We start from the raw sequence: 17,830 nt of genomic DNA on the forward strand, positions 1-17,830 counted from the left end.
TATTTAAAATATTGTTTTTATATATTTAAAATTTTAAAATTTTATTTTAAATATATATTTTTTATTTTTTATTTCAAATATTTTTTTTATTTTTTAAATATTTTTTTGAAAAAATAAAAAAAGTAAAAAATATTTTTCTTTAAAAATAAAAAATAATTTTTTTTTCAAAAAAAAATTCAAGGAACAAAATAAAATAAAAAAAATTGGTTATCAATTTTGAAAAAAAAAATTGAATTAAGTTTTAAAAATTTTATTTAATTATAAATTTTTTTTTATTCAAATATTTTTTTTTTATTCAAATCATGACTTGAGTTCAACACCAAACAGTACCAAAGATTTCATGACATCATCTAAAGCTTTTGTTTAATATAAATAGTATAGAGGGAGTTATTTACGTGTGCAACCCTTTACGCTATGTTTCATTAGGAAATTTAGAAAGAGATTTTAAAAAAAAATTATATAAAATTATGTGAAATATACGTATATTTTATTTATATTTCACTTACTTTTTTTATTTTTCATTCCAAATTCCTTCATAAATTTTCAAACCAAACACATCATTAAAGTTGTACACCGTATGCAACTTAATTATTAGTCCTTAGATTACAAAGAATTGATCCAGATCATTGAAGTGTTTAATGGTAAAAGATTGAAACCGAGGCAACCGGTTAACCCTCCTATTTCCATCCCAATTCCCTCACTCTCTCTCTTTATTTCGTCTCCTCCCTCTTCTTCTCTTCTTCTCTTCCTCTGTGTAACACTTGATTTCCATTAACAAGAAGAAGCCTCTGTTGGGTTCCATTGTTGAATCTCTGTATAACCCTTGATTTCCAACAACAACGGAACTACATGCCTCTGTTGCATTTCATCGTTGAAGTAAAGCTGTTCTCTCAACTAGATATCAGGTATGGAGCTCTCTCTCTCTCTCTCTCTCCGCCCTCTTTTCTTCAGCGATTTTCCCTCAACCGCGTCCTCATCCTAACTTTAACCCCTCTACGATTCGCTCAACCCGAAACCCCTCAATCTGCAACAATAACCTCTTTCTCTCTCTCTCTCTCTCTCAATCGATTTTTGGCATGCGCTAACTGCCTCTTCCTTTTCATGATCGATCAATTTCTCCATCTCATTCACACTTCTAAAATCAATTCTATTTATGCTTCTTGTAGCCATAGTTTTATTTTTTAAATTACTTGTAGAGTATGTGGTGTTTTAATAATTCACACACATGCACACTTGCATTGCAAGTTCCTTTTCTTTTTTCTTTTTTCTTTTTTTTTTACTTTTTGTTAAATTTGTGGTTTTAGGTATGTTTTGTTTCATCAGAAAATTGCATAATTTGGACTTGTGTAGTTGTCTTGGTGCTTGATTTGAAACTATTCTATAGATAATCTATGATTTCAAGTGCTGTTTGAATTTACCATTTTGCCTATGAAATTATGCTCTCGTGGGTGCCATTTCTGACAAATAAATCTAACTAGCATTATTGATTGGACTAAACAGAGATAAAACTCAACATTTATATATCAAATTGACGATCAATTTATGATTAATTAGTTTTAACTACTTTAGTGTTATGTTTTTCAGTTGATCACTTATGAATATGATTGTTAAAACCCTTCTGACTGAAACAATTAAGAATTTGTGTAAGTTTGAGAATTTCGGTTGTTCATCATATGCTATTATTTTTGTTAGTAGATCAAGTAGTTAGAGCAGTTCTAGTAGTGACATTGGTTCTTCTTCAATAGATAAATGATATTTGTTTTGTTTTCATCTCTATATTCAATTGTAATTCAACTTCCATTAAAGGGTTACTGGTTGATTGTAAAATACATTTATTAATTAAATCTGATACTCCACTTGCAGATTCTATAGTGATAGTTCCTCTGCTAGGAATTGAGTGGATTCAATTAAGGACGTGATATCATGCTTATTCCCCTTGGCAGTCAGTTAAAGTTAGTGCATTTCCTTAATTTTCTAAACCCATTACTATCACCCATTTACAATATTTTATATACAAAATATAATAGACTGAACTGAACAAACATGAGATGTTAAAATGTTAGGAATTGTGTGTCCTTTTTGTTCTTTGAGTGTTTATGTTGAATTTTTGTGTTAGTTGTTCGTGACATTCAACCTATGATGCTATGATGTTGAACTTGAGTGATTGCTTCCTCATGAATTTTTTGATACAATATTAGATGATGATTCTCATATGGTTGGGTTTTTGATGATACATATATTTCTGGAATTTCTTAATTCACCCTATTATTTTAGCACATTTATTGCTTGATGAAAGCCCATATCTTGTATGTAAGCTAATTGACATATCTCTAATTTTCGCAAATCATGAGGGGGGGAAAAAACTGTGTTTGCCATGAATGGATAATGATGCTCTATAAGTACTCCAAAAGCTCAATAGATTTATAGAATACTCAAAATGAACTTGAATTGAATGGGCATGTTTGGTTCGAATCTCAAAACATGCTTTTGGAGAAAAAATTCCCAAAAACATATTTGGTTGAATTTTTTTAAAAAAAATTCCATCACTTTTCTCTCTACAACACATCAATCATCACTTTTTCTATCTCCTCTCTCATTCCCAATCGTTTTTTCTCTCACACTCATCTATTCAACTACAAAAAAATATCAAATCATCCCAAACTCTAAAACTATTTTCAAAATATACAACTAAACAAATTTTCAAAGTTTCTAAACTCTCTCCAGAAAATTATTTTTGAAATAATATCTCAAAACACAAACCAAAAAAGGCCAATGTATGTCATAGCTCTTGATGGAAGTTACTCCTTGAGTTTAATGTAGTTCAGCTTTGGTTTATTTTCACTAACATGCATGCTGTTTTGTTATTCTCCATGTGATATAGTTATGAGCATTATAAATTCCTCTTTTCTACATGAACATTTTGATGAATTTTAGCATTTTAGCATTGTTTATATTTTAACTACCTTTGATGTTTGCCCTAAGTTTATATTGCATATAGCGATCCCGGTATTCCTTGTATTTGTTTAACTGTAATCCGGACTCGGTTCCGTAGACTCGTTGTTGTTTTATCTTCATTTCTATCCCTTACTCTTTGTGTTAGAATTTTGGGTCGTGTTGGGCAGGTTGGGAATAAGTTGGTTGTGTTTTAAAACTTAGAAATTTTGCCCAGGTTTTGGTCTCTCCGCTCGAGCGGAGATTTGACGCTCGAGCGTGAATTTCCGTCTCTCAGCATTTTGGACGTCTGCGGAAAATTCTGGGAGAGTGCATCCGGCGCTCGAGCGGATCTTTGGACGCTCGAGCGTGAACCTGTGTCTTACGCTCGAGCGGGGTATTGTACGCTCGAGCGGACCTGTTATAATATCAGTCCGTGAAATCACTTTTTTGTTCACTTTTTGATTTCCTTTCTCTCTCTTACTTTTTCAAAACGTCTATTGGAGAGCACCTCACTCTAAAACCTAACTTCTCTCTTAGGATTGATCTAGCTAGAGTGTTTTCTTCACCTTGGGCCTTTGTAAAAAGTGTGTTGATCGTCGAGGGCTTCGTTGTGATCCAAGAAATTTGGGATTTGGAGCACTTTGATTTCGGGTCATCTTCTCCATTTGAGTTCTCCATTTGAGGTAGGGATTCTCCTTGTTCTTTTTCAATACTTCGTCTATAGATAGACATGTGGTAATTTTTTGTATTGCATGAAAATTGTATCATGTTGGATTTTTGTATAAATTCATGAGGTTGAACTTGGGTTAGTTGTTGGATTTAAATCTATTATCATTAGATGTGTTTTGGGGCTAATTGGGTGTTAATTAGCATGTTGTTGTTGTAAGGAGAGGAAACCCTAATATTTATTTGGTTTTATAACTCAATAGAGGGGTTTTGATCATTGGGTAAATACTTGGGTATTTTGGGTTTTGAATGAAGCCTTTGTTGTTGTTGTTGTTGTTGTTGATTGTTGATTGAACCTTTTCATAAATATTGGGAAAAGGGGAGGGAAATCCTATTTTAATGATTATGATTTAATTTGTATAATTAAATTGGAATGGCTTGGAGAGGAATGTAGTAGATTAAAATGAGCTTTGGCTTTATTATCCTTGGATTTGTTTTTGTGAAAAACAAAAGAAATAAAACCGGTTTTGAAAAATAAAGAGAGTTGGTTTCGTGAAATGGGAAAGGTACTTTGAAAAGAGTATGAATGTTGGATTATTGTATCTTATACTACCATGTTAGTATTGGTGATGAGTTGATGATCTCATGATATTTGGGTCTGTTAATAGATGTACAATATACATGCATCTAGAGGTTTTGTCCTTGGTCATCGGTGGAGGATGACGTGGTCGTGTTGTATTGTCGTGTATGCACTATACCATTGTTGATTGAACATCTTATGTGATGAAATATTGAGATGCATTATATTCGCATACTTGTTAGGGAGGAGAGAGGGGTTGTACTCCAGTGTGTGTGAGAAGATAGGGGATGTACTCCACACATTTATGTGTTCATATATTTTAACACATGGTTTGTATTTGGATAGTTTATGTATATATGTTATACATGTTGGATATGCCTTGTTGCATGGTTGTTGTTGGCGTTATATGCCGCGCTTATAATCAAAGGTACCGTTACCTTCCAGCTAGCGCCTGGAGAACTGTATGCGCTGAGAATATAAGGTACCACACCCTTCCAGCTGGCGCCTGGTAAACTGGTATGTTGTTGTGAAGATGTATATCTTTGGCTTACTATGCGCATAGCTAGTAGAGCGAAGTTTGTTGTGGATATTTCGTTGAGTTTGGGAATATTGTGGATTGTGTTGATTATGGCTCTGGCAGGCTGAATTGCCTCATTGGTTTATCTTATGTATGTCGGTGAGTTGTTATCTTCGTTATAACAGCGCATGTATAGATTTGATTGTATCGGGAAGAAGCCAAAATGTCATCTTTGTCTTTTGGAAAATGTAAAGGAAAAACGGATTTTCTTTAAAGAAATTATGAATTTTGAGAAGGGGTATCTGTGTATGCTTGGAGAATGGAAGAGAGTAGTGGGCTTAGTGAATTTAATTCCTAAGGTATTGTTAATGTTATGAAAGAATGGGAATGGGGATTAATGAAAGGAATAAGGAAAGTTGAATCGCTTATAGCGTTGAATGAAATGGTTGTTTTCAAGAAAGTTTATATATATATATATTTTGTATAAACTGTCACATTACTATTCTAGTACGAGAATGAGTGTTCATGATCATAGCTATCTGTAAGTTGTTATTGTTGAAGATCATGTTGAGTTCCCTACTGGACTATATGTTCATCCCACGTTGTTGAATCTTTTTCAGGTATTAAGCAGGTTGAGCTGCAAGAGTTAGTTCTACTTATCAGTTGGCCACGGGGCCTTCCTATATGGGCGGAATGCCATTGTTGTAAAAGGGTTACACCCTTCTTCTTGTACCTTCAGTGTTGTAAGCCCAAGGGCAATTTATTAAGTATGTTCATGTAATGTTTACTGCATACGAATGAGAGTATTGTTAATCACTTCTACGGATTGAATGTATGAGTTTATTTCCGCATGTTATCCTTAAAAATTGAATCAGGATAATAAATTTGGTAATGACTTCGAGTAATAAAAAGTGGGGCGTGACATTGCAAGGCTTCATATTCTTGACCAAAACAATGTAGACAGATTTTCATAACAGTGCTCATTCTATGATTTTTCATATGTGGGAGATCAAGTACTAGTTTTGAAGAACTCAAACTTATCTGATTGGTATTTCTTCAACCATGAAGTCTAGTACTCGTCTCGACTCTGCCATTTTTCAGCTCACGCCCACTCAAACCATGTAATTTCTCTAAACTTAATCAATAAGCTTTGTCCATTTTTTCCCCCAATGTTCTTCACTACTTCATGACTAAGTCACTTTTTTTTTTTTTGCCAAGAGATCCGATTCATGGTAGGTTGATTTCTGGAATTTGAAGCCATGCGATACAATTTTGTTCCGAATGTATTGATTTAGTACAATTGGAGTCAATGCTTGTTCAAGCACTGACTTAAAGTTCTGTAGAAACTTGGATTATATGTAGTTTAGTTTGATTTCACATTTCACCTACCTATTCACATTGTATGAGATGTGGTTTTGCATCATCTATTTTGGTAAATTCCATTGATTTTTGGAGAATTGTATTGTGGTAACTAATACAATGATTGCACATGATGCTGCAGCTATGGCTACTTTTAATTTTTTTTTTCTTTGGTTGACCTTGAAAAATCTAGAAATCCCCTAGATATTGATTTGTGATTATGTATCAATTTTAAGCAGTAAATAACAATCCCAATCAAACAATCAAGACAAATCGACACAACGTTTTTTACGTGAAAAAACCACAATTGGAGCGCCTCTAATTGTAATAAAAAAAAACCACAGCAAAAGTCACAAAATAGTCCACTAAGAAGACATAAAGGAATTACACAAGTATACTCTCAATTACCTAGCGAATCCACGCTCGAATCGAACCGACCCTTATATGCCTCTTCCAGCCGCGTCTTCACCTCGGAATTGTCTTGCCTAACGTTGAATCCACAACGCCGATGTTGAATCACGACGATGAGCCACTCCGAAATCCACCAAAGCTTCAGGCCCGAATTCCACGGAATCTACCAAAAAACAACACTCTCTTTTGTATTGAACAAAACAAACAATCCTTTGATGTATACTTTTCAAACCATGAGTTAAACTCAAACAAACATCAAAGAAACTAGCAAAGAAGCTCTAGATATAAACCCTAGTATCCAAGAAGAAGATCTGGAAGCCGTAACCCTAAAAACAAATGAAACCACATATTAATAGAAAACTGATCAGCGATCTCCGCTCGAGCGCAAGAACGGCTGCTTGAGCGAACCTCGCTCGAGCTCAGGAAAGTTTACTCGAGCGTAAAATCCCAACTTCCAGTACTTTTGTAGACAGGTCAAACTTCTAAAATCAAACGTTCTTTGCTCGAGCGCACAAATGGCCGCTCGAGCAAACAAGCGACTTCAAATACATTTTTGCATTTTGCTTCAAGGGCGCTACCCCTCGACCCCTCCTGGGCGCTGCCCTGGACCTGCTAAGAGGTGCTGCCCCTTGGACCCCCGCGAGCAGACCGGCAGCTCGATCCTTGACATACTCAGCGAAGTGGCAAACATGATAGTATGAACATCACAAACTTCTCTGCAAGGCACAATTCGGGTTGAATTTGCATCTAAAACTCATAGCCTCACTGAAATAAAAGAATGAACAAAATTATAACTGAAAGGAGTTTTGTCAAACGGGATTGTCAAGAATAAAAACCTAACAGACCTCTATATCTATCTTGATTTATTAGCGCAAAAATTTGGCCTAATTTCCAAAGGATTTACACTATAACCTGTATCCTAATTAATATGCTATATACTTATTAGAGTTCTATAACCCCTCCCGTGTAATTGTAATTATTTCACATTTTCCCATCAGTTTGTAACATGGTGCCCTTTCTCATGTACTATTTTCCCATCACCTCATTAACTCTTTTGCTAATAAGAACTTGATAAAGTGTTTTGGTAATGGCCAAAAAGAGCCTGAAGTATTATTTATAATTACAAAAATATCCAATCTTTAACAATTTTTAACTCTATTTTCAAGTTCTCTTGAAGCATATCTCCATAATTGGGCCATTTTGAGAAGGAAAAAAAAAGAAAAAAAGGAAAAGAAAGTAAGGAGAAGTAAGTTCCCTTTATTCTAAAGTCAGTTGCCAACTTGCCCTGTTGCTTAAGATTTTATAGATTATTTGAAATGATTTCTTCTTTCCCCATGTAATTGTAGTTTTATGTATAATTTTGAGCCATTTTCAGTCTTGTTTTTGGATTCCCAACCAAAATTGATTATATTTATATAATAAGTCCTAAGATTTATATAGAACAATGAAATCTTTAATTAAATATGCTTTTTTAGGCAGCCTTCTCACAGTTTCTGGGTTATAAGGTCTTCCTTTTGTTGCACAAATGACTTGCCAAACATTTCTTTGTTGCCCCTGTATCTATTACAGATAAGCTGTCGTACTCTATTAGGATCCTTCTTGAATAAGCAATTCATTAAATTTATTTGGTTGCTGAAGCTAGTTTAGATGCTCATCTAGGTATTGGTCCTCATATTTGTGCTAAATGGAACGATTGGTAAAGCTTATAAATTTTGTTCCAATCTATTGTATAGTATACAAACCAACAATTTATCAGTAAACTTTGCCTTATACACTTTGTTTTTGAATAGTGAGTTTCCTCTTTGGTTGTATTTCATACCTGAAATTCAGTTTCGAATTGATAATGAGCCATTCAATGTATTCCCTCTCACTTTGTCCAGCTATTAAGTTTTAAATTGATGACCTAAATATGCTCATTGTACTTCTGTTTTAGGCAGAAATGAAGCAATTTACAGTCAAGATTGTGGACATGATGAAGCAAGAAAACTCTATGCATCCCAAGGCAGACCCATTATCTTATCCCAGGTTAGTTTTTTAGTTTTTATGTAGATTTGCCATATATATGCAAGCATTGTATAATTGTGGATGCTGTGTAATTATGGGTACAACATTCTATTTCACATTTATACTTTGACACAAAGTATGTCACTTCAACTTTCTCTTTGAGTCTCAAATGATTAATTGATGTTGTTTTCCTTTTCACGAATTATTGAGTACTGTCATTGATGTAGTTTTAGGTTTCTCAGAATAATATCTAGTGGATGCAATCTATCTTTACTAGGAGCGCTATTTTTTTTTTTTTAAAATTATTTTTTCACTACAATGTTTGTTGGTCCTTCAAATCTTATTGCTACTAGTCACATTTAACATTTGATTCTAGATTTTTAAGTTTTTTTTATCACAGTTAAAAACTATGATGGAAACACAATCACACCTTTGAACAACTCATTTAAAATTTCAGAATCACACCTTTGGAACAACTCACACCTTTGAAAGGTATGCTAGCATTATATCCCAAAAAGACTGATTACAAACTTTGGAACAACTCATTTAAGCATGCAAATTGAATTGTACTACTACACACTCACATGAATCCTAATCGTTCGTGTTTGCAAGTAAGAAGGGTGACAAGGTTGAGGCGTCTGCAGAAGCCAAGCCTGTGGATGCTACAACAAATGGAGCTGCTGCCTCTCAAGAATGAGAAAATTTAAATTTTGATTTGAATTTTCCTTTTTCTTAATTTAATTTTGGCTGCAACTTTGTATTTGTTTGGTTACTGACTATATTCCAGTGGTCATTAGATGTTTAATCCTAACTGGGCTTTCCTCAAATGTGTCTGTTGCATAGACATTGGGTTAACCTTCTTTTTGCATCCTTTTTTTATGATGAATAGATGAAGTTTTATTGACAATTAAATTTTTATCTTGTTAATTGAGTTTTTCATATATTTGAATGAAAATAAAATTCTGACAGAGATATAATTGTTATTTTTCACAAAATAATACAATAATACCTTTTAAGAATGTAAAAATAATTCATTTTATTCACAATAAATGCAGAGGAAATGCGACAAATGTAATTTGCAACAACTATGTCAACATTAAAAAAATAATTAGATTTTATGCCCAATATTGGCTTTCAATTATGAGTTGGAATGACTAATAGACAAATAGTTACATAATTGATTACGTAGTCAACTATAAGACACTTAGTTGGACTTAGTTTTACGAACGATATGTGCAAAATTGATTGGCTTGTAAATTTGGATTGTGGCTTGTATGCATAATCGGTTCAATTGCCAAAGTCAATTTCAACCAAGACTTGTGGCTTGTATGCATAATTAGTTGCACAATCAATTGGCATAAAAAAACATTAGTGTTGGAATTCTTGCCTTGGCCTAATGTAATCTCAACCAATTTTCAAAGAGATTAACCAATATCAAAACACAACCTCACACTTAATTGGTGAGGACACTAGATATAGGATAACACAATACATTAACAAATACAAACAAGATTATCAAAACCCGTGTAACTGTTTAGAATACCAACCACACACAAAAAAAAATGAAAAAATGAAAAAAAGAGGTCAAAACTCATTTTGAACGAATCATAAACATTGTCAATACAATACAACTGGTTATTGGGAAACTATTAACAAGAATCACAACCCATTCTAGAAGCTCGTCATTGAGTCGTCATGAAATTAATTTGCAAAGACATGGTACTCATGCAAACTTACATTTGCAAATCTAAGAAATCACGTGCACCTTGTGCTTATTTAATGCCCAATTTGATGTCGGCGAGCTTCTTCTAATTCTCCTTCAACAACCTTTCCTATTCATAATCTCTGATCTTCTTGCATACCATTTCTCTTCATCCTGTTTTCACAAAGCCCGCAATGATTAAAAATATAAACTGCTGCTTGATATGTTTTGATCACTCTGTCAAATGTAAATTCCAACACAAATCAACCTGACACATTCAAGCATTCTACATTTGTCCAAGTAAATGTTTTGAGTTTTTCTAATTATTGGAACTTGGGGCCACTGTGGAAGACTCAACAATGCAACGAATTGTTTATTTTTTACTATTGGAACTATAATCTTCATTCATTTTCTTCAAAAATAAGTAATTCAATATAGACTTCCAGTAACTTTTATTCACTCCATTTCACTATACGCATAACAATGACATATAACTACCACTTTCCCTTTCAGCTTGTTTTCCTTTGAAAATCTAATTCAAAGACTTTCATTTGATAAGAAAAAAATAACAAAACAAAGGTTTGGTCACTCATCACTATTACTTCTTTTTTAACTAAATCAAAGAAATGTCAGGAAAAAAAAATCAAATGATAAAAAATAGAACAAACAAAAAATAAAGAGTCAATAAATGAGACAAAAAGGGAAAATAAATAAATAAAACACATAGTCAATAAATGCTTCTCCAAATTGCACTCATAGGTCAAAACTCCATTCTACATCGCTTGTGAGTTAGGATTTCACACCTGAACTTAATAAAAATAACTTTTATTTGTTCATTAGATGATGGAACAAAGGTTGATATACTAATTTTGAGTTCTGCATAAATTGAACCTAAGCAAACAATTAAACAAAAGCTAAAATTGTTCCATAATGATTGCTTTTTCTTTTTCTTTTCCCAAAGGGAATGGGATTGTTCAAAAACTATCCTATCAACTAAAAAGATGTAACTTTCACATGAAAAGAAATTACCAATAGTTAAAATTCTTGAATTCTTTGATCACATGTTAACATGCATTTGGGAAAAAGTAAAACTAATACCTATGTTATTTCTTAGCGTTACATGCTAAATTAACTTGATGAGGTCCAATAATGCTCTATAACAACAAAAATCAATACATTGATGATGCTTGACTTCATGAAAAAAACACTCAATATGGTTGTGTACCTAATGAGTGATCAGCAAAATTGTGTTTTCTTATGAAACATACAATTACAAATAGATGTTTATCTGGAAAAAAAACATTCAAACCTTATGGCCTCGTTTGTTTTGGGGTGTAAAGGATGGGAGGGGATTAGGATGGAGGTGGAACCATTTAGTTTTGTGTTTATTTGTAGAGTTGGGAAAGGAATTAAGATGGAGGTTGGAAAGGGGATTGGGATGGAGGAGGTGGGGGTGGAGGTGGTATTAGAAAAATAGTGAGGGGATTAGAATTTTTTATATTTTTTTACATATTGGGAATTTTTTTTTAAACATTAATGTTTAATTTTTTATATTTTTTTATTTGTTTTATTATTTTATATAAAAATAATTTAACAATTCCTACACTAACAACTATCATCAAAATAAATACAATTTTACTTAATCCCCTCACTAACAATCACCTCACTATTAATCCCATCACTATGAATTTCCTCCATTCTACCTCTGAAAACAAACAGAGCCCATAGTCCATAAAGATAACCCAAAGCATCATTAACTTCAGAGTAAACCACAACAAAGTTTCAAGACTCAAAACCTACAAGAAAAAGGCAAATATCCAAGGACGGATCTATGTGGAGACTGTAAGGGGCCGTGGCCCCCCTGCTTTTGGCTTGACTACCTATGTATTCTTTTTTCTTTTTCTTTTTCTTTTTCTTTTTTTTATTACTGTTATTTCCTATGCGAGGTGTATTGGCCCCCAACTCTTCTTTATTCTTTTTTTTTTTTTTTTAATATATTTTAAAGCAATTCATGTGCTCTTCTCTTTCTTTTGTCTTCTATAATTTTTTTTTTATTTTTTTATTTTTTATTTTCTCTCTTCTTTTAATTTTAAGTTTTTTTTTTCTTTTTTCTTTTGGACTTATCTCTTGATTGTAAATTATGTGTTAATTTATTTTTTTTGGTCACAAATTCGACCATATAATGCTCAATTAATTGTCATATAATTGCGGGCAAGTTGTGAATCTCTAACATTACTCACATTTTTATTCAAGTTTTGGCCCCCGGAAGACAAAAGTCTGGTTCCGTCCCTGCAAATATCAAGAAGAAGATTCACATGATAGGTATAGAAAAAAACACCACCAACGTTGGCCAACTATTCTTCTCTCTTTAAGCAAGATTTAATGTAATTTCTCAAGGGGCAAATGAAGTCACACAAAGACACGCACAAAACCAATGAAGCCCATATAGTTTAAATCTCTATAACTAAATATCCACAATTCTTCAAACCCAAATATAAGAGTCCCCGATACAAATAAAGACATTATCAATCTCAAATAATACTTCACAAAAGCCTACATATACATCGATAAGTCTGTTGATTTGAAGTCGAAAGTGGTCCATCTTATCTTAAAATAAATATGACACGAGGATAGGTGCTGTAAAAACTTCAAATTGTGGTTTGAAATTCACTGAGACTTGTGAGCTTTGAAAGTGGACTATTGAGAAGCCAATGTGCAGGAAATTTTGGTACAAAGGTCTTTATGCTTTCAAACTGGTCAAAGTGCCTCAAAGGCTCTTGCAAGGTCCATATAATAGTTAAATAAGTTGGTTGAAATAACAAAATTTGAATTGCTGATATGGTCAAAAACTGATATCAGATTATGTTAGAGGCCCTGCAAGAAAATAAATTGGATGGGTATAACCCCCAACAATAATTGTGTAATCTGAGTAAGACATGCTTTGAGGCTAAAAACAAGTCCTATTCTATACTACCTATGCCTCAAATAAATAAATAAGCTAATAGCAAGCATGGGTTGCAGCAGCTTTTGATTGAAAACTAGTTGTTTCTAGATTTAAATCCAAAGGGGAAGGTTTGACTAGTCAATCTGTTAATTTTTTAAAATAAGGGCAAGAAAGAAATTTGAACATAAATAATTAATAAGATAATGATACACCTCGCTCTCCACAACAAAATAGAACACCAAAAAAAATGATCAAAACAGCAACATTAGTCCAGAATTCAATTGGCAAGGAACCAAAATAATATCAGAAAATAGGAAATTAAATCACAAATTGGCAAAGACCCAAACTCAACTCATTCGTAGAGCGATACTTAACTTTTGTGATTCTATCACAATCGAGTGCCCAAAAAGCCGAAAATAAACACTCAAGCAAAGAAATATAGGGCTAACATCACTCAAACCTCAGCAAAAAAAAATGTCATATTAAAACTATACGAAATAATTTAAAAAAGTAGTAAGAAGTCTCATTGAAAAAGGAAAAATTCTTCAGGAGTATAGCTAAAGAGATGATTTTGTGGGGAGCATTTTCCATTATTTCTCAACATATTTGAAAAGTTTCTTACAAGCCTCTACATAGTATTTCCAGAATTTTTAGACCATTCACGGAAAAAAAAATCCCAATAATTTATGCTAAAAAAAAATCCCAATAGTTTCTATGCTTTAGAATTTCTTTTATTTTATAGCAAATTATAAATATATCTGATTTGCTTGAAATAAACATAAATTACTCTATATAGTTTAGAAAATTACAAATACCCCTCTTGTTAAAAAGATTTATTTAACAGAATTTATTATAAAAAAAATTCTAACTACACTTCCATACAACAATAAAATTATTTAAATTGTTAATTGAAATATATTTTTAATATTATTAAAAAATTATTAATTAACTTAATGATTTATTAATAAAATGAGTCATTTGCTAGGCAATTATAAACTTAAAGGGGTAGAGATGTAATTTCTAAAACTACAAGAGCAATCTGTATTTCAAACAAATTTTAGAAAATATATTTGTAGTTTATCCTTTATTTTATTTGATTATATTCTTCAACTACCCATATTTGTTTGATCAGAAGTGCTACAAAAAAATGTCATATTAAAACTATATGAAATAATTTAAAAAGTAGTAAGAAGTCTAATTGAAAAAGGAAAAATTCTTCAGGAGTATAGCTAAAGAGATGATTTTGTGGGGAGCATTTTCCATTGTTTCCCAACATGTTTGAAAAGCTTCTTACAAGCCTCTACATAGTATTTCCAGAATTTTTAGACCATTCACGGAAAAAAAAATCCCAATAATTTATGCTAAAGTTTCTTAAAATTTTGTCTGAACATCCTATTAAAAACTAGTCCCTAGGAGCTGCATTTCCATTGTAAAACCAAGTTTTGTTGCAAATACATATAAAGCATGAAGCAAAAGTTGCACACTGGTCCACTCGTAATTTACACCGCCAAGTTCCAACTCTATGTTGATCAAAAAATTCCATAAGAAAAAGACTTTCAACTATTCCAACAAAAATCCAACCATCCTAAAATTCAAAGAAATATTCTAAATATTAAACTCATATATTCCATACCATATACAAATTTTATTATTATTATTATTATTTTTGATAAATTACCTCTCACTTTTGCACACCCAAGAATCTCACTCTCTTCAAATAGGGGAAAATATATGTTTCACTTTCCACACATTCCATTGTCACATTCAACAATGGTAATGAGCTCAATTAAATTCTACCAAACCACCATAACATGTAAAATCTATAAACATTAAAAACACATCTATTTTCAAAAAAATACATTTAAACCAATTAAGGAAGAACATATATAAACCTACTTCTAGAATTAACACCAAATAGAGAAAAATAAAACAAATTAAACCCATTAAGAAAGAATTGACAAATCAGCCACCCCCCTTCCTACATTTATTTTTCTTCATCATTTTGTCATTTTTCTTTTCTCTTCTGTTCTTAATCCATATCAATTTCCCATTTTCTCCCATGTGACCTTGTACAAATAGATGTCCATTCAAAATCACTACCAACAACTTTAAAAGGATTCCAAATTAAACAAGGCCGATAAAGAATACTATGTATTAGCAATAATTGAAAACAAGCTAAAAAAATCATAGAAAAATTAACTCGCTTCGGCTTTTTTTGCTATTCATTCATTGGTTACCAATTATGCTAGCTGCTAGGCTCATCACATATCTTTTTAGCACATTGGTGTGAGCTGATGGCGACTGAATATTACCGTATAACGCATAATTAATCGACATGTCTATCATCAAATATCCTTTTGAATAGTGGATATTTATAAGGACAAAAAAAATCCAGGAATATTTTATGCGACGCATATGTGAAATGCCAGAAAAACAACATAATGTCATTCTAGTAGCCATCTATAATCTTATATTAAAACCACGTCATTTTAGTGAAAAGTATTTGCTATTATTTTCTTTTGGAGTTTTTGGGACCATCGTATCTCCGTTAAACTTGACCTTGAAAGAAAAGATTACAAAAGAAGTATGAAATTCCCGTAATGAAGCACAGTAACCCCACTCGAATCATCTACAATGATTCAAAGGTAAATTCTATGTCATGTACTCTGCCTTTTGCATCAATTTTGTACTTTTAATTGCAATTAACTCGATTTTAACTAGAGGGAGAGGAAGTGAATCACCATGAAAACCATGAGGCTCTAATGGTCTTCAAAACTCCAAAACAGTAGCAGTCACACCTGAAAAAACAAAAAAAAAAAGACTTTGTTCAATAATGTATCCTTTATGCTGTGTTTGGTTGAGGGATTTGAGGAGAGATTTGGAAAGAGAAATGGAAAAAGTAGGTGAAATGTGAAAAAAATATGCTTACTTTTCCCTTTCCCTTTCCAAATCTCTCCCCAAATCCCCCAACCAAACACAGCGTTAAGGGGGGAGGGGGGAATTATCCGAAACAAAAAGGTGAAGGAAACCAAATATAATAAGACAGAAAGTTCTATACGTTGAGAACAATGTCTATGAGATATATGGCCGAAGCTGGGCAATAAAAACAAAGGAATGGTAATAAATTAGTGACATAATAGCTGAATTACAAATATAAACCTAATAACAAACAATAATAAGGGTTTTCTCAAAGATGAGAAAACATCTTCTCAAATCCTCAACATCAGAACTTTTAACTCAAATCTAATAGCAAAAAAGAGCTCACGGAGATGGCTAGGGTTAGAAATCCAATCAAAAAATCAGATATCTAATATACCCATTTTACAAACCCATTCAAAAAACATATAAAAGATAAGGGAGGGAGATAGATAGAGTTTAGAAATTGGAGAGAGAGAGAGAGAGAGAGAGAGAGAAACCACCTTACCAGGTGAGCATGTAATAGCCGGCGGTGGCGACTATGGATTTACACAAAATCGTCCATGAGGGAAGAGGAATGAGAGGAAGGAGTTGTGTGTGAGATTGAGACGAGAAACGCAGAAGGATTAGGGCAAAATTTTGGGGAATCCCCAATTTGAGAGGGAATTTCAAATTAAGGTAAAATTTTGTCAACAAATTTGCTCCTAATTTTTTTAGGGAAAATGAGTGCGGCACTAATTAATGATGTGGCAGTGGATCTCACCAGGAATGAATTAATATTTTGGTCTTTGGAAAATGAGTAAGAGCATTAATTAGCGCTACCACTAATGATGTGGCAGTGGGCCCTACCATGAATGATTTGATGTTTTAGGCTTGGTGTTGTATTTTTTTTTCTTTTTTTATTGAGTGCCATGTCATTAGTGATCTTTTTAGAGCTCCAAAATTAGTGGTCTCTATCATTGTTGTTTGGCCTTGGTGTTGTATTTTTTTTCTTTTTTTATTGAGTGTCACGTCATTAGTGATGTTTTTAGAGCTCTAAAATTAGTAGTCTCTATCATTGTTGTTTTTTTAGAGATGTAAAAAATAGATTAGACTTGTTAAATTAATATTTTTTTAATTTTATTTATTGTTTATACTTTTTACTTTATTGGACTTTTATGACTCAGTTTGCAAAAACAAAAAAACAAAATTTAGATATATTTAGAAAGTATAAATTAAAAATAATTTAAAATTACACCAAATAAAAATATATATATATATATATATATACACATTATTTTTGTGTATATATATCCCAAATCTCATGAAGTTTTGATGAAATTGTTACACACAAAGCCAATTAAGGGTCTCGATTCGAAGAAGCAACACAATTTATGAATCTATAAACTTTCCGAAAAGATTCAAACATGTAGTCATGACATCAAATCTTGAAAGAGAATAACAAAACCAGTAAGTAAAAAGCCACAAAATAAAAATAAAATAAAAATAAAATAAAAATAAAATTTACATTCAGTGAGATAAAAATAAATCAAGAAGAATTCAATTTTATTGAATCTACCGTGTCAAGCCATACATGCATTTTAAGTCAATTGAATAATTCAATTTTATTGTAAACCAAGAAGAGCATGAAGTGAAGAATTTCTCAAAAAACATGAACAGAAATAGAATTAATTGATAAATATTTCTCAACAAATAGTCTAGTCCTAAGGGGATATATTTGATCATCACAAACAAAAGAAAACCAGCCTAACACCATTACAGACTTAGCAATGACATTGATTGTCGGTACATTAGTCA

The 17,830-nt window shown here is 32.2% G+C and overlaps 1 protein-coding gene and 1 long non-coding RNA gene across 20 annotated transcripts; one reads left to right on the forward strand and one right to left on the reverse strand.

The window, feature by feature from the left end:
• The first annotated feature begins 712 nt into the window (after nt 1–712).
• On the forward strand, nt 713–9,298 carry LOC145795213 (uncharacterized). Of its 19 annotated transcripts, none has more exons than XM_082878821.1 (6): nt 737–905; nt 1,864–2,987; nt 5,621–5,818; nt 8,405–8,492; nt 8,929–8,963; nt 9,084–9,298. In XM_082878821.1, the coding sequence occupies exons 3-6, from the start codon at nt 5,760–5,762 to the stop codon at nt 9,166–9,168; spliced, it is 267 nt and encodes an 88-aa protein (XP_082734947.1). In that variant the 5' UTR covers nt 737–905; nt 1,864–2,987; nt 5,621–5,759; the 3' UTR covers nt 9,169–9,298. The 19 variants fall into 19 exon arrangements, 7 of the variants coding, with proteins under 7 accessions (XP_082734943.1, XP_082734941.1, XP_082734942.1 ...); XM_082878819.1 differs by having other exon boundaries at nt 1,864–1,952; nt 5,766–5,818; nt 8,401–8,492; nt 9,088–9,298; XM_082878817.1 differs by lacking the exon at nt 1,864–2,987 and having other exon boundaries at nt 713–905; nt 5,766–5,818; nt 8,401–8,492.
• Nucleotides 9,299–9,903: 605 nt separating this feature from the next.
• On the reverse strand, nt 9,904–16,729 carry LOC114322453 (uncharacterized). Its single transcript, XR_014335717.1, has 4 exons — nt 16,542–16,729; nt 15,859–15,915; nt 12,414–12,462; nt 9,904–10,347 (listed from the first exon to the last, which is right to left on the reverse strand). It is a non-coding gene; the product is annotated as an uncharacterized LOC114322453 (long non-coding RNA).
• Nucleotides 16,730–17,830: the final 1,101 nt, after the last annotated feature.

This window comes from Camellia sinensis, chromosome 7, assembly GCF_055761805.1.
Source record: "Camellia sinensis isolate YWXY chromosome 7, ASM5576180v1, whole genome shotgun sequence".
NCBI classification, from domain to species: Eukaryota; Viridiplantae; Streptophyta; class Magnoliopsida; order Ericales; family Theaceae; genus Camellia; species Camellia sinensis.

What these genes read in the sequence shown, in the direction of transcription:
- LOC145795213 (XM_082878815.1), top strand. Translation starts at nt 850, where the DNA reads ATGCCTCTGTTGCATTTCATCGTTGAAGTAAAGCTGTTCTCTCAACTA. An exon ending in TTCTCTCAACTAGATATCAG is followed by an intron (nt 906 to 5,765) that starts GTATGGAGCTCT and finishes TCAACCATGAAG; the next exon opens with TCTAGTACTCGTCTCGACTC. An exon ending in GACCCATTATCTTATCCCAG is followed by an intron (nt 8,493 to 8,928) that starts GTTAGTTTTTTA and finishes TTAAAATTTCAG; the next exon opens with AATCACACCTTTGGAACAAC.